General features: G+C 60.9%; 1 protein-coding gene across 4 annotated transcripts in view; it reads left to right on the top strand.

Annotated features, from left to right (window-relative positions):
- Window positions 1-12673: 12673 nt before the first annotated feature.
- The window catches only part of KIF21B (kinesin family member 21B), a gene marked incomplete at both ends in the record, with an annotated part of 40733 nt that continues 27248 nt past the window's right edge, over window positions 12674-26158 (top strand). For all 4 annotated transcript variants that reach the window (XM_079698294.1, XM_079698293.1, XM_079698292.1 and 1 more), the window contains 3 exons: window positions 12674-12714; window positions 24815-25037; window positions 25304-25486. In XM_079698294.1, coding sequence (XP_079554420.1) covers window positions 12674-12714; window positions 24815-25037; window positions 25304-25486 — 447 coding nt within the window. The remainder of the gene's footprint in view (window positions 12715-24814; window positions 25038-25303; window positions 25487-26158) is intronic.

The following is a 26158-nucleotide window of genomic DNA, read 5'->3' as shown; positions in this document are numbered from 1 at the left end:
AGGCCACGGGCTTGGAGCCGGCATGGCCAAGGGTGGGGGGCTGGCGCGGGAGGGTGGGCCCAGCACGGCAGCCCCCCGTCTCAGCAGCTAGACGGACAAACGGACAGGAGCCACCCGCAAGGTCTGGAGGTAGATGGACAGGCCCTTCTCCTCCCCAGCAAGAGGCGTGATGGGATGGAGCTTCTGGGGTCATTCAAAGAGGCCTGGTCAGTGCCAGCAGGACAATAAAGCCTCCAGGCCTGCAACAGGGCACCTGTCTCTGCTCATCCCTTTTGGGGGCCCTTCCACACCCTCCACACATCTCCCCCCCCGCTCCACAGAGGCCCGTCTGCGTCGTCCTCCTGCAGGAGCAGAGGGACCACCGTGGAGGAGGCGGTGCTCCTGGACGTCCCCGGGCAGCCCCCCGGCAGGTCCCCTGCAGCTACCCTTCCCCACCGTCCTGGCCAGAGTCCACGGCCTGCCCGGCCCCAGAGCCTCAGGGGGGCCCTGCCCTCCGCCTGGGGCAGCAGGGCCCGCAGTGCCCATCTCCCCTCCCCCCACCACCGAGGAGCAGTGAGTAACAGGCTGAGGCACGGGCTGTGGCCCCCACTCCCTCCTGCGTGCCGGCTGCAGACACATCCTAGCCCCAGAGCACCGTCGCACACGGTACCCGCTCGTTCTCCAGCAGCGGGAGAGGCCATGTTGAAGATGCCACATTGGAGGCCCAGAGAGGTGGCTCGCGTGCCTGTGTCACACAGCCAGCCAGGGGCAGAGTTAGCACTGGGGTCCCACCGGGGCCCTCCCCTCTTCCCTGGGCAGATGCTCCCCCCACCATCAGCTCTCCCACTGGCCTCCCGTGCACCTCCTGGCAACCCCGCCGCCCAGACTGGGAGCCGCACGGGGCAGGGGGATGATCCCCCCGGTGCCCTGCAGACCCGGGGTGCCCATCAGAGGAGCCATTTCCACACGTCTCCTCCTCAAACCTCAGCACCAGGGACCCGCCCCCACTCCACCCTCAGCAAGGCTTTGTTCCCTCCTGCACAGAGATGCCCCCAGAAGATCCCTCCCACAGCTCCCGTCACCAGCCTGATGGACAGCCCGCTGTGCCCCTCGCTCCCCGCCCGGCCCCCCGACCCAGCGGAAGCCCGCTGTCCTGCAGCCGGCCCTCGGCCAGCCCAGCCACCGTCCGCCCCGCCTCACTGCCCTCCTCCGCCTGCACGTCCGTCCTGGCCGTCCCCCGCCGTCCAGCTACCTGCTGTCCACCTGCCGTCTCTCACCAGACTGAGGCCAAGTTCCACGAAAGCCGGAGCAGGTCCACCAGGCTGGCCCTTAACCCCAGAGCTGAGCACTTTTCAACACAGACGAGAGGCTCAATCACTGTCAGATAAATGCAGGGAAATGCTGAGAAATGGGGCCCTGCCCTGGCTGACAGCCCGCCCGCCCAGGGTCACCTGCTCAGGGCTGCAGCCTCGCGCCCTCACTGCCCAGTCCCCGGGGAGGCGGGGCGGGAATCGGCCTCCAGAGGTGCAGGCTGACTCCTCAGTTTCAGCCCCACCCAGCCAGCCGCTCAAACTGTCCCCTCCACTGCCTCCTCTTGGCGGGGAGCTGAAATAATCCACCTCGCAGCATGGCTGAAAAACTAAATGACCTGGGGCACACGTGAAAGGGCTTCGTACGCTGCAAAGGTCTATAGAAGGATGTTTCCATTTACAAGTGGGACCGGAGCATCTTATATCAATACCTAACGTGTACAGAATACCAACAATACAGCAGGCCGTGCTCCAAGCCTTCTGCATAGATTCATTATTTAATCCTCTTGATAGCGAGGAAGTATCATCCTCCTTTTGCAAGTATGACACGGAGAGGACAGGTAACGTGCCCAGGGCCCCGCAGCGGATAGGAGGGCCAAGGCACGATTCAGCTCAGGCGACGTGGCTCCAGCCCCACAGCCCTAATGGCTGCGCCATTTGGCACGTCCGTGCCGGGCCTCCCAGCCCACGTGGCAGGTGTCCACGTGCACACGGGCTCTGAGGAACCTTCCAGCTCTCACCCTTTCCGAGAGTTCAGGCAGTTTCCTCTGCAACGTGCAGGACATTCTAACTTGTCAGAATGTACAGAATCTTGCCTTTCCCCAGCGCCCCTTCAAATAATCGCTGGGTTTCTCCATAGAGGGCCGCCAGGCCACTCAGATAAAGTACAAAAGGAACACGGGTGTGGAAGGCTGAGGGCCGGGGGCCATGGGGGGAGCAGGCAGGCCCCTCCTGTCAGCCGGGCCATCCGACAGAGCCGGTGTCCAGAGGGGCTGGTAGGCCACCTTCTGTTGCCTGGGGGCACTGGCCAGGGCGCTGTCTGCTGCACGCCTAGCTTCTCTTGGCCAGTTCCCTGCAGACTTGGGATACAGCTGCTGGGGAGCGGGGGAAGGGGCAATCTGCCAGAGGGGGTGGGGTGCAGCTTGGGGGAGGGGTGGGCACTGAGCCTCATGCCAGGTGCGGGGACCGGGGGAGCCATCCCTGCCTTCTGGAAGGTGCGGAGCTCAGCTGGAGCATCTCTGGACCAAGGAGGCTGGGCTTGGTTCCAGGCCCTCCTCAGAGCAGGGGGTGCCCCAGCTGTGGTCCCAGTGCGTTTCCAGGCCCGGCTCTGGATGGGGCCGAGAGGTCCCTGAAGCAGGGGCGTGGCTGTCCTCTGCAAGGTGAAGGAGCACCGCCTTGGAGCTGGACCCGTGCGGCCCCCAGTCCCTCCACCTGCCTCCGTGCTCCGATGCGAGGCGCTCACAGACCCTTTCAAGCTTCTGCCCGTCCTCCTGTACAATGGGGATAAACTCCTATGTGCAGGCTGCTAGAAGGTGTGAAAGTGACCTTGGAAGGGCCCAGCCCTCGGTGAGCAGCTGCTGTTTTGATTCCGTCAGACGCTGGCTGCAGAAAAAGCCAGAGGTTACGACGGCAGGAGGCTGGGTGTCTCACAGGATGCCGGGCAGCTCGGCTCTCAGCCCAGCATCTCAGCGTCGGGCCTGGTCCCCCCACAGGCCCTGCAGTTCTTAGCCGTAGCCCTCGGGTGTGGAGGCCGGCTCCACGGGTCACTAGAAAAGGCACTGACAACGCAGAGCTAACCTTGACCCCTTTTCTGGCATCTGATCCCAGTAACACGCCACTCCTGCCTTGGGACTGACAGCTTATGGTGGCAAGTGACGGTCCCCACTGCACCAAGGTTCCTGCTGCCGTTTTACTGATGAGGTGCCTGAGCGGCAGGGTCTCCCAGCTGGAAGGGGCAGGGCTGGATTTGTCCCCAAGCTTTCTCATCCCATTGCTTCTTTTTCCTGTGCCATGCTGCCGTCTCCTAAATGGAACTTAAATCCAGTTTAGTAAGCCAGGGAACAGAAGCATTTTAAAAGAAGCCTGCCATAAATACATAGGGCAAAATAATAATTCTCGTGTCGAACACGAATTCAAAACGCTAGGATGTCAGAGCAGCATGTGGAGGGTCAGATGCGGGGATTTGGAGGATTCAGAGGAGGGAGAGCTGAGGGCTGTTTGTTTAAATAAAATGATCAGCAGAGGAGATTCCACCGTGTTAAGAAAGGAAACCAAGACCCAGAGGAGGAAAGGGCCGTGGAGCCCAGCGTCCGAGTCTGTGCGAGGAGCCCGGTTCCAGAAGGAGGCCAGTGAGACCTGCAGACCCAGCCCAGCCCAGCCCACTTCTAGTCGTGGGCCCTTTAAAATATCTCCACCAGGGCTTCCCTGGTGGCGCAGTGGTTGAGAGTCCGCCTGCCGATGCAGGGGACGCAGGTTCATGCCCCGGTCTGGGAAGATCCCACATGCCGTGGAGCGGCTGGGCCCGTGAGTCATGGCCGCTGAGCCTGCGCGTCCGGAGCCTGTGCTCCGCAACGGGAGAGGCCACAACAGTGAGAGGCCCGCATACCGCAAAAAAAAAAATTAAAAAATAAAATATCTCCACCAGCGGTGTCCTCACGCAGAGAATGGTAACAGCTGACATCATCAAGGCCGGTTCATGCCGTGCCTGAAGGACGCAATATCACATTTAGCCTTCGCAACACCGTCCAGGAAGTGGGTATTGCTGTTGAGCCCATTCCGGGAAAAGCCAAGTCAATTACCCACTAAGAAGCAGTGAGGCCAGGTGTCCCACAGGGGCCTACACGCTGCTCTTGAGCTGCCGGCACCCCGTAGTATCAGGAGGATCGCAGGACAATCCCTGACCCAATCCCACCCCGTCCTCTACCGATCTGGCCCAAGCCCCTTCCCACACCCTGCCAAGCGCCCGTCCAAGCCCACGCAGCCCGACGCGCTCAGCTCCCCTCTGCACCCGGTGGCCCTCCGTCCTCCGCCTCAGCCGGGCCCCTCTGATGGCCCCAGGAAACTCTGCCAACTAGAGAAGGCCACTCGCCACCCGGCTCCACAGGAATGAAGTCACTGACGCTGCGTCACTGACCTTCAACACCCCCTGAAAGGAGGTCAGAGCGATGAGGCTCTCCGTGCTTTGTGAGAACCGGCAGAACAGGCCTTCAGAGAGTTATGTAGTTTCAGATTTGATGAGCCCAACTTCGTGCATCTTCTCATACCTAGAAAAGCACTAAAATCATCACTGGAAACATCCGTTCCTGGTGACCAGCAGCCCCTAACCGAGAGGTGCGCCTGAGTGCACGGCCCCCTTTTCCAGATCCCATACATGCTGACTCCCCCCTACAGAGCTATGGAGAGCCTGTCTCCCGGGCTGCAGTCCTCAGTAAGTCCCCAAACAAAACTGAGCTCACAGCTCCCACGTCCTGTGCTTTTTTATTCAGTTGATGACTCTAAGCACTCCCTTTTAGTGTAGCACTTGTTACATCGTATCATAACTAGGACCTACAGCTTGTTTTTTCCAAGTATACAGTGTTTCCCAAAGGTGGTAGATTTCTTTATCAACTTTGTATCCCCAGCAAGGAAAAAAGGAAGGAAGGAAGGAAGGAAGAAAGGAAGGAGTGGGGGGAGGGAACCGCCAGAGACACACTAAGTAAACTGCCAGACAACAGGCATTAGATGAATCGCTCGAAATGGCCAACATTCTGCCCCTTTGGTCTACAAATCGGCCATCTGACGATGTTTAACCTACTACAATGAGGGTGGGTTTCCCCACTGCCCAGCACCACAAGCCCACCCCTGCCCCTCTGGGGAACAGAGCCCCGCCTTTCTCTTGGGGGCTGTGTATATGTGTCCTGACGTCCTGATCACACACACCGGTTGGGAGAGAGTCTCACAAGGTGGGCGCCAGGTCAGGGCTGTTTTCGAGCAGCGTGCAGGCCCAAACTGAGAGGGGCGCTCCCGGCACCGGTCACCACTGAGGGGCCCCCTCTGAGAGGGGGCCATGAGGAGTGTCTGCAGCGGGGCCCAGCGGCTTCTGCACCAGGCACTGTGAGTTTAACTGTCTCTCCGGGAGGCACCCCTCCTCTGCCAGACCCAGGGGCACTCATCAGTCTGGTCTGGGGGTGGGAGGCAGACCTGGGCGCCCCTCCCCTCCGCATTTGTGCTAGTTCAGGTCCTGACTTAGACCCCTGAAGGCCCCCCAGGGCGGGCCTTCTCCTGGGATCCTCCAACCCAGGTTGGAAGTCAAAGGGGAAGGAAGTTCTTTCAGGCTCTCCACGCCCTCCCTCCTCCCTAATCCCCTCGAGGCAAAGAGTCCCCACTGTCAACTGGCACAGGAGTCAGGAATGGGGGGTGCCCCCCCCACCAGGGACTCAAGAGATAATTTCACCTCAGGCCGATGCAGGCTGTCACCGTCAAAGGGCCTTTGAAATTCCCCTAAAATTGTCCTGTGAGATTCAGCACACACACCACCGGGGGCGCTGGCACCCAAGACTGTCCACAAAATCCTCAATCTGCTGCATGTTTGGCGAGCTGGCACTTTAGAGGTTAATCCTGCGTGATCGCCCTCCACCGCCTCCTCTCCTATTTTTAATGTGCTAAATGCTCCTTTGCTGGCCACTGGCTCTGCAGCTTTTGGGTGAAGCGAATATCTATTAAAACCCAGGGAAAGGATGCTCCGTCTGGGACAGAAATCCATAGCTCCCGGGCAGGGTGGGTTTATCTGTTAATTTCACGAGAGGAAGTCGGAGGGGATGGCTCCTCTGGGGCCCTGGCTAGGGCTGTCTCCCCCTCCTCACCAGGTGGGGCGGGGGGCTCCACCCCCACACCTCGTCTCTCCGGGTCCCCAGGCCTGTGGCATCACCTGGTCTCTGGCTCCCCCAGCGCGGCTCCTGGCTGGTGTCCACCCTCCTTCTCTACATCCACCTTCCCTCTCTGTGCTCCTAATTCCCCACCACTGTCCTCCTGCTGGCGGAGGGGGACCCTCAGTGAGCCCACAGGCCACATAGGGCCAGGCAGAGGGCTCCGCTAACCTTCAGGTGGCCAGGACTCCAGGTGACTGTCCTAGTGACCCGGGTAAGTCACCAGCCGCTTTTGCACCTCTCTGTGAGCAATGAAGTCAGAGCAAAGGACCTCTTTTAAAATCAGTTTGTTGAGTGATAATTAACTTATAATAAACTGAACATAATCAAAGTACACAGCTGGATTGTTTCTGAAAAATGTCTACCCCCGTGGAGCTGCCAGCGCCCCCAGGATAATAGCTATGCCCACCACCCCCATGATTTCTCGGCGCCTGTTGGTGATCCCTCCCCCGCCCCTCCCGACTCTGTTAGAGACCTCCCCCCAACCAGGCACCCGCTGGGCCGCTCGATGGCTCGGGTTGCACTTTCTAGATTTTCACCTCACTGGACATACAAGGCACGGGCTCTTCTGGGGCTGGCGTCTGCCACTCAGCACAGTTATCCTGCGGTTCACCCGCGCCCTATCACGTACCGGTGGTCCTGTCCCTTTCATTGCTGAGTAGCGTCCATTGTGCGATACTCCACATTTACCCTTTCATCCCAGTTTGGCGCCGCAAGAAGCTGCTAGAACATCCACATCCGAGGCTTTGCGGCAGGTGGCAGCTCCGCAGCTGCCGAGGCCCCACCATCCTTTTCCTCCACAGGGATCCGACTCAGGAGGAAGCAGGAAACCAGCCTGCTTGGGTTTGAACCCCACTCTGCCCCTTGGCTCTGCCCTTGTGGTGCGACCTTGGGCAACTCTCGGTGTCCTTTGTTTTACGGGGATGATAGCTGCTCCCAGCTCCTCGGGGAGCTGTGAGCCGTACAGGACGGCCCAGATCTGAAGCGCTCTGCATGGCACCAGGCACCACATTCAGAAATGGCAGCTGTTGGTACGCTGCCTCTGACAAGTTGGATCTGTCTGGGGTCTCTGGGCAGTTACCCAACCCTTTGCGGCAGCCCTATTTCAGTGAGGGCTGAGGGAAAGAGTGACTTGAGCAGGGCCAGGCTTCACGACCGTTCCTCGGCAGGCAATGGGCAGTGGCACTGAAAGGCCCTGGGATTTTTCTAATTGCTTTTCTTAGTGGTTCCTGAGGACCGCTGAGGGAAGCTCAGCACAGCGGCCAGAGGTGGATGGGAAACCACGCTCCTTTGGTGAGTTCCCAGGAGCCAGCAATCTGCAAACATCATGGGGGTGGAGACAGGTGGAGCAGAGAGGCTGCTACCCCCTTCTACCTGCCCACAAGGCTCCGTGCAGCACGGAGACCAGAAGCCCAAAGGGGCATCTGTGAGTCTGAGGTGGGCAGCTAGAGGCCTGGGAGGCTCTGGGCCCTCAGGCATCTTTCCAGACCAGAATTCTGGCTCAGAATTCTGGCTCATTAGTTCGGGTAGGGTGGGCTTTGCCAAGGTAACACACAAGCTCGTAATTTCAGTGGCTCAACACAATGAAAGTTCATTCCTCGCGTGCGCTCTAAACAACATCAACTTGTGTGCTGTGCCAGGGGCGCAGAAAGCTTCCACCTACAAGCGATACATGTGAGTTCTGCTCACATTTCATTGGTCAAAGGAAGTCACAGGGCCACGGCTAACACCAGAGTGAGGACATGCTGGCCTGCCCTGAGCCAGAGGCAGAGGGCCGGAAATATGTGGTCGAGGCGCTAATGACCACGACACTAGCCAAGTGACCTCTGAGCCCATTTCCTCTTCTGCAAAATGAGGACAGTGACGGTATTTGCCTCACAGACTGTTGTGAGGATTATAAAAAGCACACGTAACACCCTCAGCACAGGGCAGCCCTGGGGCGAGTAAAATGAAATTCAGATGCTCCTCCAGGTGGCCCCCAGGGAGGCTGAGCCCAGCGGCGTCCATGATCTGCAGGGGTCTCCCACCTCTACAGACACGTACCAGGCTCCCAGGGCCCCTCCACCGAGCAGCCTGCAGAGGCTGGAAACTCTCCTCCTCCCAGATCAACAAGGACCCCCTTGGTGGGCAGATCTCACCGCCACACCCCCTGCTCCCAGCCTCACCCACACTCATCTCTGACTTCCTGTCAGTCTTTATGACAAATTCGCCTTCTGTCCAGTCAGAGGACAGGGGCACATAAAACAAGGGATGGAGATTCTACGGGAAATGAAGGAAATTCATTTCTATCCTGTGCAGGGCCTTGTGCTGGGTGCTCCACCCAGGTTACCCCTTTTTGCCCTCATAATAGACCATGATGAGGGGGTGTGTGACCGTCCTCGTTTTGAGGTTAGGGAACTTGCCCAGGTCACACAGCTTCAAGTGGCAGAGCTGGACCTGAACCCAGATCTCTGTGACTCCGGCTTCCGGGCTGTCTTCTGTTATTTTGTGCAGACTTTACTTTTACGCAAATCATGAGCTCACACACAGCCCAGGCTCGGGTGTTCGGCCTTCGGGTCCTATCACTCTGTGGTGGAAACTGCCCCCTCTGGGGCTTTTAGTGCCAGCTCAGAGGCTTGCTGTGTGACTCTGGACAAGTTTCTTCACCTCTCTGGGCCTCAGTTTCCTCACCTGAAGATGACGCTGTTGAACTAGATGACCTTAGGGACCCTAGGATTCTGGGACATTGAGGCTGCCGACACCTGCTCCCGCCTTTGGCTCTAACACCGTATTAGAAAGCACTGCAGAGAGGAATGGACGAAGATCCCGTATTTGAGGTTACGTGGTGTATTAAACCCTCACCAACATCTGAAACCAAAAATAGTGTGTTGCTGTTGTTGTTTTTTAAAAAGACTGTCGGGTATTTGTAATCCACAGCAGTTCTCTCTTTCTTGCTATTTATAACAAATTCTGGTTTCCTCTATGGCTAAGTCTGTCTCCTTCCATAACAGAGGAAGTCAGGCTGCGCCCTCGCTGAGCAGAGGTCCCCACGTCTGCACCCCAGTAGGCCCTCTCTGGGGTTCGGAGCTCCTGCTGGCTAGCAGGACTGGGCTCTGTCTCCGGCTGGGCCACCTGCCAGCAGGGTGGGCTAAGGCCTGATCTCCCAGGAACCCAGCCGGGCAAGGCTGGGGGCTGCAGCTGGAGGCCGGGAGCTCTGCATCCTGCACGCCCAGAACTCCAGGTCAACGTTCAGATACTTCCTCCAAATGCCAATGCCTGGTGCTAATGCTAAAGAAGAACCACAGAACGGGACTCAAGTAAAGGCCACCATTGGGGAGCTTTCTAGGGCTTAAGGATATCTCTTAGGTGTTTTGATTTGCTACTGTAGGGTTGAGAACCAGGCCGACCTGAGAGATCTGGGCCAGATGGCTGCCCCCAGGTGCTGCCGGAGTATTGTCACCGCAGTAGCTTGGGAGCCTCCTGCCGCGGAGCTCCCCTCACAACTCCCCAGGGTCCCATCTGCCCAGACGCCCACTGCTCCCATCAGGAGAGAAGATGGAGGCCCAAGATGCCTGGGGGAGGGCCTCGGCTCGGGACAAGAGCTGAGGCTCAAACTGCAGTCCAGTAGGGGGAAGGATGGGGCCAAACACAGGGGAGCGCGCGCGCGCGCGCGTGTGTGTGTGTGTGTGTGTGTGTAAGAGGGGGGAGATACGCATGCAGGCAGCTGATGCGGAGAAGCCTCAGGGTTTGGGAAGGAGGGAAGGGAAGAGGGGCAGCAGGAGGAGGGCGTGGGGTGAGAACACACCTGAGGAGGAAGCACGGCTGTGCTGAGGCTGGACACCCACTAAGAGGGCGGGCGCCCTCCTAGGCTTCCCCTGACCCTGTAACTAAATCTGCCCAGGCTGTGGTTTAGGCCTCGTTACTACCCCTTGGATCCCCACCTGACCTCCTCGCCTCGGGACAGCAGCTCCAGGAGTCTGGACATCTAGCTGCCCTGTTGCTCCCTGGTGGCCCAGGAGGGAGCCGCCCTGAGGCCCTGACCTCTAGGAGGCCTGACCTTCCATCCCATGTGCCTCCCTGCTCCTCCTGGCTCGACACCCTGTGACCTGGAGGGATGGGGGGTGGGGGTGGGGAGACAGCGGCTCTGGCGCCATTTCCCAGCAGTGAAACTGTGAGTCAGAAGGTCACCTACTCTCGGAAATCAGAGGGGACCTCTGGAGGCAGGAAACCAGAGTTGGGCCCCGGAGAAGCCCAGAGTCTGGTGGGCAGGAGAGCAGCTTTGCAAAATGCAACATTGTCAAAAGAAAAAAAAATGCAACGTTGTCATCCTAGAGCACAAGCCTGGAACACAAGCTGGGGAGCTGTGCTCCCTGGGCAGCTGCTCGGAGGTGATCTGGGAGCCTGGAACCGGACACATGGAGGTCAAATCCTGGGTCTGTTGCTTATATGCTGGGTGAGATTCAGTGTCCCTGTCGGCAAAACTGGAAAAGAATAAAGCCTAGCTCACAAGGCGATGAGCGTGAAATGAGAACGTGCATGTAAAGTACCTCGTCTGTGTAGCTGGTCCCTAAACGTTAGTCTCCTCCCCACCTTATCTTGGTTGGAAGAGAACGTGCAGGATCTCACTCAGCACCCTGCTGGCCTCCTGCTCTGGCAGGAGTAACCTACTGGCCCCAGAAAGACCTTCCTCTAGGTTCAAATGCTAGTGAAAGGTGCAGGATCCCCCCAGACCCCCCCATTCCCCTGCCCCTCTTCCACCCTGGGGCACTGCTGGTGGCGCTGCTCTTTTCCATCGGGACTGGGTAGGGAGTAGGCGGTGTTGATTTGCTGTTGAAATGTGCCCTAGAAATTATCTTTATTTTTTGGTTTGACCATAGTAGGTCAAACCAAACTGGGATCTGGGCTACAGACGGAGCAGTTATCTGTGGGTTGGTTGGGGGGAGGGAAAGAAAGGGGGATGGCACCAAAGATGCATCCTCAGCCCCTAACCCGTACCCGTTCCAAAATCTCTGGCATGGTTTCATCATCTGTGGGTGATGCAAGAGGCTTGGAGTCAGACTCCCCTTCCTCCCCCGCCGCCCCCCCCGCCCCCCTAGAGCGCTCCTTCCACATCTGGAGCTGCAGCTGGGTCCTCCTCTTGGGCTCTTTCCAGGGAGGGAGCTGGTTGAAGTGGGCGGGGGCGGGGACGGCAGCTGGTGAGGGGCCCCGTGAATGGCCCCAATGTTGGGAGCTGGGGGGCAGGGAGAAGGGGCCGGGCTCAGATGGAGGGCAGAGGGACTGGAAAGGCCGCTGTGACTCCCCACGGCACTGGCCACCTCCATCACTGCCCCGTGTGTCAACTTCCCGGGGCTCCCCGTGTCCTTTACACCCTCCATACCCCCTTCCCACTCACCTCTGCACAACCTCTACCCAGGTGCCCGGAGCTGAGTGCCCCCTTTGTTCCCTGTCTCCCTGGGGCAGATCAGGCCTCCCACATTGACCCTCTGCCCCCATGGCCACATCAAGCGGAGTGTGAGCCAGCCGGGGAGAGGGGTTATCTGTGGGTCACAAAGGTCACTGGAGCCTCCGTGGTCTCACAGAAGGGACGGTCCGTCTGGCCGGGGATCAACCCAAAGATGAACTTTAAAACGCTGCAGGGCGTAGGTGGAGGGAATTTTAGTTAGACACTAGCAAGAATCCCCCTCAATAAAGGTTGGCAAATTCACTGGAATAAATGCAGAAGGGAGGCTTTCTGGGTGCTTTCAGAATACAAACCGCCAGGCGCTGTGGGACCCTTTGCAGAGAAGTGCTGGGCCCCGAGACCCGGGTTCTTACCCTGGCTTAGCCACTAACTCCTGTGTAACCTCGGAAGTTCCCCTCTCTGCGTCCCGGCTTCCGCATTAATGGGCTGGGGTCCCACCGAGGCTGAGGGTCTGCGGCTCCGGGGTCCGAGGCTCCGACGCGGTCAGCTCCTTGGCCCGCGTCCCTCCGCGACCCCCAGGCCACCCAGCCAGGCCCCCAGCAAACGCGTGGACATGAGGCGAGGGGTTCCTTTAAAGGCTTCCGCCCCGCCCCTGCTGCCGGCTCGGGCTTTCGATTGGTGCAGCAGGCTCGGGGGTGGAGCTAGGGGCGGAGCCGGGGCTGGTTCGGGGGCGGAGCCTCCGCCGGGCCGGCCCCCGCCCCCTTTGTTCGTGCGGCGGCGGGAGGCGCTGCGGGGCTGGAGGTGCGCGCGCGGGAGCCGCGCCGTGGGGAGCGGGTCGCGCCCGGGCTGTCAGCTGGCTCCGCGCCGCCGCCCGATGGCTCGAGGGGGCGCGCGGGCCCGGCCCCGGGGATCCTCCGCCGGCCGCGGGTGAGCCCTCCGCCGGCCGCCCGCGAGCATGTCACCTCCAGCCGCCGCAGCCTCCGTCCGCAGCGCCCGCGCCCTCGCCTCTCGCAGCCGCAGCCGCAGCCGCAGCCGCCGCCCGGGGCATTGGCCCCCAAGCCCCCGCCCCTGATCGACGCGGGACCCGGCGCCGAAGCACCATGGCGGGCCAGGGGGACTGCTGCGTCAAGGTGGCCGTCAGGTAGGACGGGCGGCGGGGCGCGTGCGCGGAGGACTCGGCTTTGTCTCGCGTGGGCGCGGGGCGGGGGTCCGGGGGTCCCGGGGAGCCGCTCGACCCGCAGTCGGCGTCCGTGGAGGTCGGGCTGGCCAGGCTGGAGGGCGCCGCGTGCTGGCCCGGCCCCCGCAGGGATCGGCGGCCCCGCGGGCGGCTGGAGGTGGCTTTGTTTGGGTGGTAATTTCGGGTCCCTCTTGGGAGCCCTTAATGATCAGAAAATCGAATAAACAAGGAAATCCGGTATTTCACACCCAGCCCTGGCCCAGGCCGGAGCGTCTGTGTGTTTCCTCTTCGCCTCCCCACGGGCTGCTGTCTCATGCGGGCACATTGGATGGGGGGAAATTTCCCTGCATCCACCCTAGCCGGCTGGTCCTGCGCTCTTGGTCCAGCTGGGGAGGCAGCACGTCGCCCCCGGGCCGGTTCCGCAGACAAAGATCGAGGGCTGCACGGATGGAAGGGCTCGGATGGGGCCTTGGCCCTCCTTGGGGAGTCCAACGCTTTGGAGAGAATCCTGCCGGCCCTGTCCCAAGAGGGGCTGGGTCTGGGAAGGGAGGACGGGGTGTCTCCGAGGTTCTACCTCTGAGAGGGCAGGATGCTGTGACGCTGATGCCCATCCTTAGGCCTTCAGACAGAACTGAGTGGGACAGGGCCGCATGGACTTACCTGGGACTTGAAGGGACATAGAGGCAGAAGTGAGGTGGGCAGAGGACAGGGCACCTGGAGGTGCGGGGCTTTGTGTTGGGTGGGGACACTTCACGCCATGTCACTCCTCCATTTTTGATTTGGACTTTTCTCTTTGAGGGGGTCTGATGGTGGGAGAGTGCCAGTCTGGGACTGGTCACCAATGAAGGGATGGTGGAGGACATCATTCAGCCCTGTGTGATGGGGGTGGGAGTCTGAGTCCGGGTCTAGGGTGGGTCTGAGCAGGTCTCTGGTTTCCCTGGGTTGTAGATGACCCAGATTCCAGGATTCCAGGGCAGTCACTCGGAGATGACTATGGAAAACACCCCAGGGCAGGTGCCGTCACCCCCACACACACCAGCCACCTGGCCAGCCCTCTGCAGCCCGGAGAGGGTCCGGGGACTGCTGACCACAGCTCTGGGGTTGCGGGAGGGAGACCGAGGTGCCCTCCCCCCACGTCCCCGGCTGCACTCAGAGCATCACTGGGCACAGGCTTGTTGGCTCCGGACAGCCTGAGACAAAGAGGAGCCCCAAAGGTGCCTGGTGGGCTGGCTGGGCGGGGCCAGGCTGCTGCGTGGCTGACTGTGCAGCAGGATCCTCTGGGGGGGCGAAGACGAGGGCACGGTGTGGGTGGGAGTGTGGGAGTGGGAAATGTAAATAAGACAGCTGCAGCAGAGTGGGAGAGCCTGGGAGCATCATAAAAGGAAACTGTGAACCGGGGCTGGGAAGGAGGGCACTTGGGGTGCCCCTCCCAGGGGGCTTTCCTTTAGACTCCATCTTACCCGGGAGAGCCAAACAAAGCCCCCCGCCCCCCGCCAGCAGGGCCCCCAGGCTAGACTGGGGCAGCGTAAGATGTGGGAAAGCCCATGGCCTTGGCACCTTGTGCAGAGTGAGGAAGAGCTGGTGCTCCTTTGCCACCACCGCCAGAAGTTCCCGGGACCCTTCCCGCCCAGAGGGCACTGTGCCTGCCCACTGCTCCGGCTCTGCTTCCACGGAGATTGCCCTGGGGGCAGCCGGACGCCCCCACTCCTTGCCTCTGTGGCTGATCTGGATGGAGGGGTGGAGAGATTTGAGCATCAGAAGAGCCGGGCTTTCAGGGCCTCCTGGAAGGTGAAGGCCCCACCCACTCCTCCCCTCCCACCCCAGCCCAAGCGCCCAGCCAGGCACACGCCAGACCTCCATGCGCAGCTGGCCGTGGAGGGCAGACAATGCCTGGACAGAGCCCAGTTTCTAATCACAAGGCTGAGGACAGGACCTGGCTTGGGCTGGGGCTGGGACGGGGAGCAGATGGTGCCACTGGGGGGCTGTAGGGGAGAATTCTCCGGGCTTTGGGGTCCCCTTCAACCCCCCCACTCCCACCCTCGGCAATCGCTTGTCCCACTTAAAGGACTGGGTGGTGGGCTGGAGTAGCGTAGAGCGTTGCTGGGAAGAGCCAAGGCTTTGGAACTGCCAAGAGTCTAGCCCAGCACCGCGCTGAGCTGTCTTTTTGGAAACCCTTTCTTATATCTAACTGAGAATAACTAAGGGCAAGCCCTGGGTCCAACTGTTGAGACAGGGAGGCCGGGAAAGAGACAGACTTGGTCTGGGCGGGGTGGGGCGGTGGTGGGGTTGTGTGTATGTGTAAGGGTGGAGGTCCGGGAGCTGCTAGACTACGTAAGAAGTGCCAGGCCCAGGGCTCTTGGCCCTGTAATCTCTCCAGATGAGGATCAAAGCTGGCTTGTCTGCGGAGCCATGGAGAAGGCCAAGGGGGTGCGGAGCCGGAGGAGGCGACTCTCAGGACCTGGGGCTGTGGGATAAGGGGAGAAGGTGTACGTGTGAGCAGACCCCAGAGCCCCACCCCAGGCCACCCTGGAGTCTGGCCCATCTGCCCCTGAGCTCTGCACCGAGACTCCCAACCTGCCCCGTGATACGTTTATCCATAAATCCCCTCGTACGATAAGGACTCCCTCAGCTCCGAGGCTGGCCTAGGGGCCCGCTTCTACCTGGGGCCGGGGTTTGGGGGGGACCCTGGGGAGAGCTGACCTGCCCCAGGCTGCAGAAATATAGGCCTGACTAGTGGGGGGAGAAGGGGAAGGGATGGCTGTTAAGAAATGCCAGTTGGCAAAGTTGAGATTGGGGAAGGAAGCCAAGTCACGTGGTGCATTTATTTAAGACCCTTTCAAGCCCCCAGCTCTGAGCCCCCAGCCCGAGGGGAGCTCTCAGTGTGACCTAACCCCCTTCCCCCTTATCTTTGCCTGGTTTCCTTAAGCTTCCTTCCTTAGTCTGCTAGGGTGGGGATGGGGGCTCTGCCGGTTCCACATCCATCCCTGGACACTGCAGGGTCAGGCAGGGGCTGGAAAGGGCACGGGGAGCACCAGCCAGGGGCCCAGGGACAGTCAGATGGCACCCCTGCTCTCTCCCTTGGGTTCTCTAGCTGCAGTTATTCCCCTGGATCCAGGCTCCTCTGAAGTCTTAGTCAGTGTGTCTAAATTTTGAATCAAGAGAATTGGTGGTTTGGGACAAAGACACTGAAGACAGAAAAAACTGAGTGAGGGTGGGGATGCCGTGCCTTCAGAACCCCCCTTCCCCACCCCCTGCCCCCACTCTGGCGGAGTCCAAGCCCAGTCAGTGCCAACCAGTGCCCCCTGTGGCCTCTCCTGTCCAGTTCACAGACCTGGGAAACTGAGGCCCAGGCAGGGCCTCCTGTGGCCAGTGGAGACCTGAGAGTCCTGGTGGCGGGCTTCTGCTGCAGAAATAGGGCTTACGTCATCACCAGGAAGTGCAGTGTGGTAACCGCAGGCCCCGGAAGTGTGCCCCCACCCCGCCCCAGCCGGCCTGCCTGATTGGCTCTCAGCTTTTGAAGACCTCAGAGAAGGGGGTGGGGGCAGGGGCTGAGGAAGTGGCAGAGGTGACATGGGCCCGGCACCCTTATTCCTACAGCTCTGCGGGCAGAGGGCAGGGCTGGGGCCCACGAAGTCGGTTACTGGCTGGGTCGTGGGGCCCCATTTCTGTTTCTCCTTCTGGGCCTCAGTTTTACCCACTGTAGAATGGGATCAGCGCTTTGTTCTGGTTTGGCCATTTGTGAAGAGGAGCGGTTTGGATGCAGTAGAAGGTGGCCGGTCCTTAAAGGGTGACTCTTGAGAAGCTAAGTGTGAATAAAATGTTTTAAAAATAAGCCCTTAAAGTGTATCTAAGCGGTGTCTCTCTGGGTTAAGCCACAGTGACTGTTAGGTAAAGAGAGGAATTCACCTCCAGCCCTTGGATTGATTGATTGATGGTTGATTGCAGGAAGCTCGCTGTGATGGAAGGACTGAGGGGGGAGGGAGGGGCTGGGCGCTGTCGTTTCCTGCATGCTCACTGAGCGCCAGGTGTCACGCCTGCGTTGTCCCACGGGAGCCCGCGAGGTGGCGATGTCACGCGCATGGTAGAGATGGGCACAGGCTCACAGCAGTAAGTGGAAGCCTCTGAATTTGGACCCGGGGCACCCTTGCTTCCAAGCACGTCCTCCTCACCCTGCTCCATGTGGCCTCGTCATCCAGCTGCCGATTCGCTCTTTCTGGGCACCTCTGTGCCTCCGTTTCCTCCAGCCCTTTCCGCACATCACGGCCGTGACCACGAACGCAGGAAGGTACTCGGGGAGGCACACAGGGCTGTGCAGATGTGGCAGGTGAGGCCGGCTGGGCCTTCTTTGTGGGCTGCCTGTCCCCACGTGCTCCTAGTTTGGGGGAGTCCCTCCCCCCCCACACTGGGTGGGAGCCGCCTTTCTCCCTTTCCTGAGATTCACGCAGCTGCCCCTGGAATTTGTTTTCCTGCCTGAGTGCCACCTCGCCGCCCTCTAGGGAAGTTCCAGGACAGCCAAGTCTACACCCACCCCCACCCCAAGTGTCCTTGGGCTCCCGTCTCTCTCCTTTAACCTCTAGCCCAGCAGCTCCTTAGGAGAAGGCGGGGCCCTGAGAGGCTGCTGGGCTCCCTGCTGGAGTGGGGATGCTCGGCCTTGACCCCGGGGACTAATTCTCTGTCCCAGGGGGATGGGGCCGTGGAGTTCAGTGGCAGGGGCCACGGAGCCCACAGCACGTGGCAGCACTGTTGGCTGCAGTGTCCTGTGCTCTGGAGCACTCCCTCTCTCCCCTCGGCTGCTCTGCAGGTGGAAGGGATGGAGGGTTCCCCGTCCCCAGACCCCCAGATGCCTGAGCCCCTATCCCTCTGCCATCCTCGGTGGAAGCCCGCCATCAGAGTGGTGGCAGAGGCCACCAGTCCTTCCTCCAGGCCGGACTGGTCCTTCCTGAGGCTGGAGTTAAGGTGCCCTGAGGAGAGCCTGGCCGGGCGGCTGGGGACCAGGGCCAGCGGGCTGGGGAGAGGCTCAGGCCAGGCGCCTGTTGCTGTGCATTCCTCAGCAGGGGAGTGTCCCCAGGGCCCAGTCCCCACTGAGCTGTCCCCCACCAGATGCAGATGCCGGCACAGCTCTGGGCTCTGCCGCGTCTCCTGGGAGGTCATGGGAAACCCCTGCCAGATGCCCTGGGATGCCGGAGCACAGCTGAGCGGGCTTCCCTGAGCTGGGAACGCCCTCTGGCCAGGCCCTGAGCTGCCACTCATAGGCTCACAGGCCTGCAGGCTCGAGTGGCCAACAGCAGGCAGGGGCCTGGGAAGCTCAGGATCGGGACTGGCCACCCTCGGCCCCTCCTCACTCCAACTCCTGCCCTCCCAGCCCCTCTGCCCGCCTGCTTCCTCCCCCGTGCCGGCTTCGGCCATTCTGGGGGTGCCTGGGCCCAGCTGAGATCCCGATGCCCTGGGGGGGTGTGGATAAGACTCCCCGCGCCCTCCCCCATTGGACGGCCTGTCCGGGCATTCCTCAGAAGTCAGTGGCCAGAACCTTGAGATGAACAGAGAGAGAGAGAGAGAGAGAGAGGGTAAGGGCGTCCTCCGGAGGGAGTAGCGTCGGTGTGCAGAACCCCAGGTTTCCTGTAGGTTCCCTCTGAGTGTCTGCACCACTCCCTGCGCTCCCGGGAAGATGTGTGAGGGCAGAAGTAGGCAGAGGGGGCTGACAGACCCCTTTCCCCAGGCTGAGCCCTGTAAACCCATGCCCTTTGACCCCGCCGTACAAAGCCTTCTTGTTTGGGGGTTCAGAGCCAGTCTTTTCCCTGCGGCAGCCTCAGGAAGGCTGGGCTGGGGAGGGTCTGGGAGGCCAGGAGAAGGGCCGGTGGGAGGACACCAGGGTCCTCTGGCTGTCATGGGACTCCCCACACTGCACCCCTGCAGCTGAAAGGACCAGCACCCCAGGCTGGACCTGCCACCCTGCTTCAGAGAGGACTGGCCCCCACGGGAAGACGCTTTCTCTGCGCTAAGTCGGCTAAAGCCCCCCGGGTGTCTGGGAGCCAGACTCCCCAGAGAGAGCAGGGATTTTGCTTCCAGCCGCCTTCCCGGAGCTGGCAGGCTGCCACGGTGGGAGGAGGAGGGGGAGGAGAGGACGCCTGGTAAAGTGGGTGCGGGTGTCCTCTTTCTGCGGCGGAGGGAGGTGGGCGGCGTGCTCACGCAGGGAAGCAGCCTTCTGCGTCCTCGGCCCCCTGCTTCCCCTGCCCAGGCCTTGGCTTTCTTCACTACAGAATGGGAAAATGCTTCCCCAGCAGACAGCTCTCAGCCCTGCTGGCAGCTGGCAGCAGGATCATCTTTCTCCAGCCCACCTCTCTCCGCGCCAGGGCTGCTTAGAGGGTGAGGCCAGACTGGGCACAGTCAGGCTTGGTTTGAATTTCACCTCCACCATTAGGGGTGTGTGACTTCGGGCTTGCTCAGATTCTCCTTTCTGAGCCTCAGTAGAGAGGGGTCTTTACACATGACATGTGTTCATGCATGTAAAGGAGCTCCACACATAGGTTCTCAAAAGATATTACGTACTGTCCTTATCAGATGAGGCTCGGGTGGTATCAGTGACCATGATTCCAGAGGAGGAAGGTTGCACAGCCTCCCGGGCTCCCCTTCCCAGGGCTCCACAGCCTTTGCAGGCAGGAAGTTCCTTCTGCCAGCTTATCTGAATCCCTCCCGCTGTAGCTGATTTCCCCTTTGGTCTGGCTGTGTCACTGACGGGGATGAGCTGATCCCTGGCAGGTCATGGCATGGCTGAGTGGTTTGGTGTGCCAGGCAGACAGGAGGTCCTGGGGCTCCTCTCGGTGTCCCCTGCCACACACACACACACACACACACACACACACACACACACACACACTCTTCCACGACGGAGGCCACGACAGCCCAGCTCCAGATGAAGCCAGGCACGCCGACTGTGGGCTGGCCTGAGGAGGGGAGGCTGTGAAACCTGGGCCACCCTGGGAGCAGCACACCCCGAGACGGGGCGCTGGGCGTCCTTCCTTCTCTGGGCCTCCCTGGACTGTCCCACTTGCCCAGGGGCTCCTATTCAGGGTTCCAGAAAGGTGTTAGGGGGTCCTGAAGGAGAAAAGAACAGATAGGCTTATATCCCTGGGGCTTTTTCCAAAAGGACTAACTAGTTACATGGGTGACCGTGGCCATCTGAGGGGAGATTCTAGTCCGGGTCTGTGGTTCTTCTCAAAGACCTCAAGGTGAGGCCTGAGAGGGTGTCTCCCAGCCTGGAAGCCCCCAGAGTGACATGACTCACAGGTGGGCGGCTGCATGCAGGCTGGTTCTCCCTCCTTCTGCACTGAATCTTCAGGCCCACAGCCAGGAAAGGTGGTCTTCCTAGAAGACGTTGTTACTAATTAGCTATGTGACCTTGAGCTGCGTTAACTCCTCTCTGAGCCCTCGTTTGTAAATTGGGGCGGGCGGGGGATACCCCCCTTAGAACGTGTGCAAAGTGTGGTAGGTACAGAGACCAGCAGAGAGGTATCTTGCTCCCTAAGTGCGGGGTTATTACCTACTGGGGAATTGAGTCAGCAGAGATGTAACGGGGTTCCAGGTGCCAGCAGAAAAGGGTGTCAGGAATCAGACCGTACACCACAGCTGTAAGAATCTTCTAGGATTCTGGAACAGTTCTTGGTTAGTTATTTTAATATCACAGCCTGTTACCTCTTGGAGAAAAGTAAGACTTCTTCGAGGGGAAAGAGCCTGGGGGCCGCATCCCTAGGAATTTTGGGCAAAGATTTGGGGGCAGGTCAATGAGGGAGCAAAGGAGGGACCGGAGGCAGCTGATTGGGCAGGACGGATTTCACCTGAGAAGCTGAGCGACACCCACCGCCCCTCCCCCAGCCCAAGGTTACTGGGCGGAGCCCTGGGCGATGATTGGCCGGCTTTGTGCGATGTCACCGAGGACGGGGTGGGGTGTGGGGCTCCGGCCGGCTACCCTTTGAGGGAGGGACTTTTCCTCCTGGGCGGTATCAGCATCCCCGGGGCCTGCCTGTCTCCCCTGTCCGCTCCTTCCGCCCTGTGCCGGCTCCTCGAAGAGCCCAGGGACCGCTGAGCTCAGTGGCTGCCGCAGGCCTGGGCTCGGGCTGGCGGCCTCTGTCCCCCGCCTGGAGCACCAGCCCGTGAGGGGGCGGCCACGAGCGCCCGCAGTCCCTCTGCGCCAGCGTGTGTGGACAGATACTAAAATCACCAGCCACAGCACCCCAGCTCCCGCCCCGTTGCGCACCGAGGACCCTGGGCCAGATCCCGCCCCCGAAGCGCTAGCGCCGCCCCTTTCTCCGCGCCCCCGTCCCCGCCCCCGCCCCCTCCCACCGCCCTCTCTGCGGGTTGCCGAGTGGCGAATAGACCGGTCTCTGTTCTGGGAGATTCCGGGCCTTTCTTAGTGGGGCCGTCCGCCCGCCCTCCCCATGCAGGACCTGGAGAAGGGATGGGGGAGGTTTGGGGGGGGATGGGGCTCGGGGTGAGGTGCCCGTGGGTGACATTCAGGGGGGTCTCTGGATAGAAATGATACTGGACGTTGGGTCCACAAAACTTTGACAAAAACAGGCAGCACGGTTTGCCAATTTGAGTTTCCAAACATTGCATTAAATCATGATTTATCTTGATTACTGAGTTTTTTTCATGCTCCCTTAAATTTTGCACTTGAGGCGAATACCTCACTCACCTCACCCCGGCCCTGCATCCACAGCACCCAGCGTCCATGGTTTATTGGCAAGACCCTGGAACCTGGTTCCCACCGCTGACCTCCCGCCCGCGCCCCAAGGGAGGAACAGGGCTGGGAGTGGTGCCATCCTGCCACCCTGCATAGCCGGAAGCAGCCTCCTTCCCCTCATCTGGGGCAGTGATGCTGGCGGAGGGCCACTAGCTCTCAGGGCAGCCCACAGAAGTGACCTCACCCCAGGCGGGGCCGGGACAGGAGCCGGAGGGGAGGGCGATGGAGTTCTTAGAAAGTTAAAGCTGGGAAGAGGTCGTCCAGATGACACAGGAGGAAGCGGGGGCTCCTGGACCACAGGAGGATGGGACAGGGGCTTGTCCAGGGACCGTCTTTATCTCCTGTCTTCAGGGCCTGGGTTCAGATTCTCCACTGGGCAGGGTGTGGTGGGCAGGTGCCCCAGGATGCCCACCCCCGCTGGACTGTGCCCTGAAGGCTGGGCGCCGGAGCCCAGCCTGGCGCATGTGTGAGGCTGTGGTAGGACTCCCCCTGGCTGCCTCCTGCCCCTAATGGCGATGGCGTGGAGGAAGTTTATGTATCCACCTAGACATTGAGCTTCCCGGGCAGGAGGCAGCTGGACAAGTGGAGAAGCCGCAGGCTTCAGACTCCCAGCTTCCCTGTATTTACTGTGTGTGACTCAACTGCTTCAAGCCTCGACTTTCCTCTCTGGACAGTGGGCGTTGAAATCCCTAGCTCACCACCTCCCTTAAGTGAGGTGGTCCGTGGCCGGTGCCTGGCCCAGCACCTGCACATGGAAAGCATCCATGCAGTCTTCATTGGCTCTGCTGCCATCTCCAGTCACTCATTCAAGGCCCATTCCTGGGACTAACACGCTCCCCTCCTCATCCAGGTCAGTGGCTTTGGTAACTCGTGACTCACCCTGGGCCCGTGTCCTCTGTCTCCCAGCTGGTACCCCATTCTCTGCAGAGCAGTACTCACCCATCATACCTGCCAAGCACACTGGTGCGTAGAATGGGCCCCCAGCCAGAATGGGGCTGGCTCTCTGACCCCAGAGGACCCCACACTAGGATGTGCCAGGCTCTGGAGGGTCCCAGGGTGAATGCCTGGCTGACCCCGTGACACCTGGGGTCCCTCCTCTACGCCCTGTCTCCTAGGCTGCTCTTCTGGCTGCCCTCTTGGTCTGGGGGCTGGTGGGTGGGGCAGAAGCGGGTCCCTTGTCAACCAGCTCTGCCCGGCAGGGCTGCTGCTCCCCTCCCCTGCTCCCACTGGCTCCCGGGACCCTAATTCGATTTCCTCCAATCACCAGCATTGCCATCTGCTTGTGGTAATTAAATGGTGTTTGAACTGGATCCAGAAATCCCATCGCAAGCAGCCCACGTGGCAGGGAGGGCGTCTGTGGGAGCTGGTGCCGGCCAGCAGAGTTGGAGGGGCCTCAGAGGCTGCCCCCCGCCAGGCCCCTGGTCCCCCTGGGAGCCCTGGACACCCTGGGCCCCCCGGGCCCGAGCTCCTGATTTCCCGCCTGAGGCCCGGTCCCCTCTGAGGTCACTGGCTGGCACGCTGGGCCCTGCCCCTCAGCCACGTGAAGCACAGGAGCATCGAAGCAGCAGAGCACGCCCCGCCTGGCCTCAGACCCCGCTGCCCCTGCTGCCTGTGACTGGCCGGGCACCATCCATTTCCTCGTCCACAGTGGGGACCACGGCGTCCCCCTCGGTGTGGTCGTGCGTGTCGGCCGCCACCACCGGCGGTCCAGGTGGGAGCGCTGCAGCCTGGGCGTCTTACTGGCAGGTCAGGTTTCTGGTCTGCAGATGCAGAAAGGATGGGTGGAATCCACAGCTCCCTTCCCAGCCAGAAACCAGTCTGGGGGAGACTGAGAAGCTAGATTCTCACTTCAGCCTGGCCCGGAACAGCTGGATGGGGGGACGGGGTGGTAGCCTCCTTGGACGTCCGGACCTGGCAGCCTCCATGGTGTGAGGACCTGTCCACACCTCAGGGGAAAGGCTGCTGAAGGAAGGCCACCATCCATGGGTGTGAACTGGACCTGGGGTTCTAACCACCTGCTCCCCCGGCCTCTTTAACCCCCTCGCGGCACAGTGCAGGTAGCAGGCCCAGGTGAGCACCTCACCTGGCCTGCAGCTCTGAGGGGCCTCGGGGGCTGGACAGCCGGGGACGGGGACAGGATGGCGGCTTGGAGGGCCCGCCTCTGCAGCGAGGCGCCCCGAGGTCCTGGACGCCTGCCGGCCTGGCCCTCACACTCTTTTCTTCTCTTAGTAAACGTTGGCTTAGGGAGAGGGATGCTGACAAGCAGTTCATTGTGAGAGGCCGGCAGAGGGGCTGGCTTTGTGAGCCCATGAACGGCGGAGCCCACCCCCCGCCTTACTTTGGGCATCAGGAGGTGCTCCCTGCCAATCCCGACACACACGCATGCTCACTGACTCCCACTTGGTTGCCATGGGGACCTCCTCTGGCAGTGGCCGCTTGGAAGAGGGGAAGGGGAGGCGCATGGAGACGGCCCTGTCCAAGGCTGCGCCCGCCCCCCTTAGCCCTGATGCCACTTCCCTTCCTCTTTACCGGGGAGCCCCCAGGGTCTGGGATGTGGCCCCTCCTGTGGCTGGTGCCTCTGCTGGAGGTCCCTGCCTTTCTCCACCTTTTGCCTGGACCTGCTCTGCAGGGCTGTGCCTAGTCTGGTGGCCCCCTTGGCTCCCTGAGAGGAAGGAGCTTGTGCCTGAGACTGTTCCTCCGGCATCTGGTAGAGGGGGGCGGGTCCTGAGCTGGGGGTCCCTGCAGCCCCCTCAGGCCTGGGCAGAGACGCCGGTCTCCTGCGGAACGGAGCCCCGGGGGGAGCAGCCAGGCCACGCCCTTCCTTCTCCTCCCTGGTCTTGGGCTTTGCCTCCCCAGAAGGGGGCCAGCTGCCTTCTCTCCCCCACTCTGCGGGACAGACTCACACGCTCCAGTTGGGAGCGTGTGCTTAATGTCAGTCAGACCTGTCACGGTCCGTTACACAACCTTGGGCAAGTCATTTAAACTCTCCCAGCCTCTGTTTCCTCCTCTGTAAAATCAGGCAAATAATACATACCTCGCCGGTTTATGGTAAAGAATACATGAACTCATTTAGGTAAAATACCTTTAACATAGATTGGATACATGGAGTGCTCATAAAATGTTAGCAGCTGCTGCTTTGGGGGGTGTTACTTATTGTTAGCATAGTATTACAAAGCTGCCCTCATCCTAGGTTTCCTTCCTTCTCCTCCTGCTTGTGGGGCAGGAGGGGCCTGGGGGAGGTGGACGCTGGGTGGCAGGACGGGGAGGACGGTGGCTGCAGTCCCCCCGCAGCTGGGTCTGACCCAGGACTCCCCCCACCCCGGGCAGGATCCGGCCCCAGCTGTCAAAAGAGAAGATTGAGGGCTGCCACATCTGCACCTCGGTCACCCCGGGGGAGCCCCAGGTCCTCCTGGGGAAGGACAAGGCCTTCACCTATGACTTTGTCTTCGACCTGGACACCTGGCAGGAGCAGGTTTATTCTACCTGCGTGAGCAAGCTCGTGGAGGGCTGCTTCGAGGGCTACAATGCCACGGTGCTGGCCTACGGGCAGGTAAGCTACCTCCTCCCACCTACAGCCACTGCACCCCCGGGCTCCCTGTCTGATGGGAGAGAGAGCCGCCCTCAGAGCAGCTGAGACGCAGCTGCAGTTTTGTCTGGGGTCCGAGGGTGCTGCTGCGTTGCTGGCTGTGGCTTTGGGACCAGGCTGGGCAGGGACCCAGGCTGGAAGATAAATGAGGGGGATGCAGCCAGGGTCCGGGGCTCGCTGGCGCCCCCAGGGTGCTGGGTAACGCCCTCCTTCCATCTTTGCCAACGCAGACGGGAGCCGGGAAGACGTACACTATGGGCACCGGTTTCGACGTGGCGATGGCGGAGGAAGAGCAGGGCATCATCCCGAGGGCCATCGCGCACCTCTTCGGGGGCATCGCTGAGCGCAAGCGGCGGGCACAGGAGCAGGGTGTGGCCGGGCCCGAGTTCAAAGTCAGCGCCCAGTTCCTGGAGGTACCGTGGCCTCGTGGGAGGGCTGGAGGGAGACGGGGGTGGCAAGATCTGGAAGCTGGGCTCCCCGCCAGGGCCGCAGGCATAGCCTGGGGAGCCAGGGAGGCATCTGCATGTGAGGAGGTTCCCGCTGCTGGAAGTATCCCCGCCAGAGCCGGAGGACCACCTGGTGGGACACTGAAGGGGCTCCCTGCCTCAGACGGAGCTTGAGTTAGTGAGAACCTGTAGGATCTCTTCAAACCCTGACTGATTACAGCTCCAACACGTACCAGATGTGTGACCTTGGGCAAGTCATTTCACCACTCTGCAAAATGGGGGTGATGACACCTATTTCCTAGGGGTTTCAGGGGATGATGAGGAAGCACAAGCCCAGCACACAGTGAGACTCTAGTTCTCGCCCCTTCTGGCCTCTGCTGGGTCCTCCCCAGCCTCAGAGCAGCCTGCCCTGTCCCTTTCTGGTTGAGGTCCTTCCTGACCCTCTGAGCCTTCTCTAACCCCAGGGCAGGAAGGTCCTCCTGAGGGGCCTTTCTGGCATCTGGCCCTGCCTCTCCCTGGGAGGATGTCCGGGTGCTGAGCCCAGGGACCGTGGCAGCTAGGGGCTTTGGGGGTGGGGAGAGGGTACCTCTGGCCTGCCAAGGGGCCTCTCAGAAGCGTCTCCAGGAAGGCCGGTGGGCC

The sequence above is a fragment of the Hyperoodon ampullatus genome, assembly GCF_949752795.1.
Source record: "Hyperoodon ampullatus genome assembly, chromosome: 2".
Taxonomy (NCBI): Eukaryota; Metazoa; Chordata; class Mammalia; order Artiodactyla; family Ziphiidae; genus Hyperoodon; species Hyperoodon ampullatus.
This window is presented reverse-complemented; position numbering and strand designations above follow the sequence as displayed.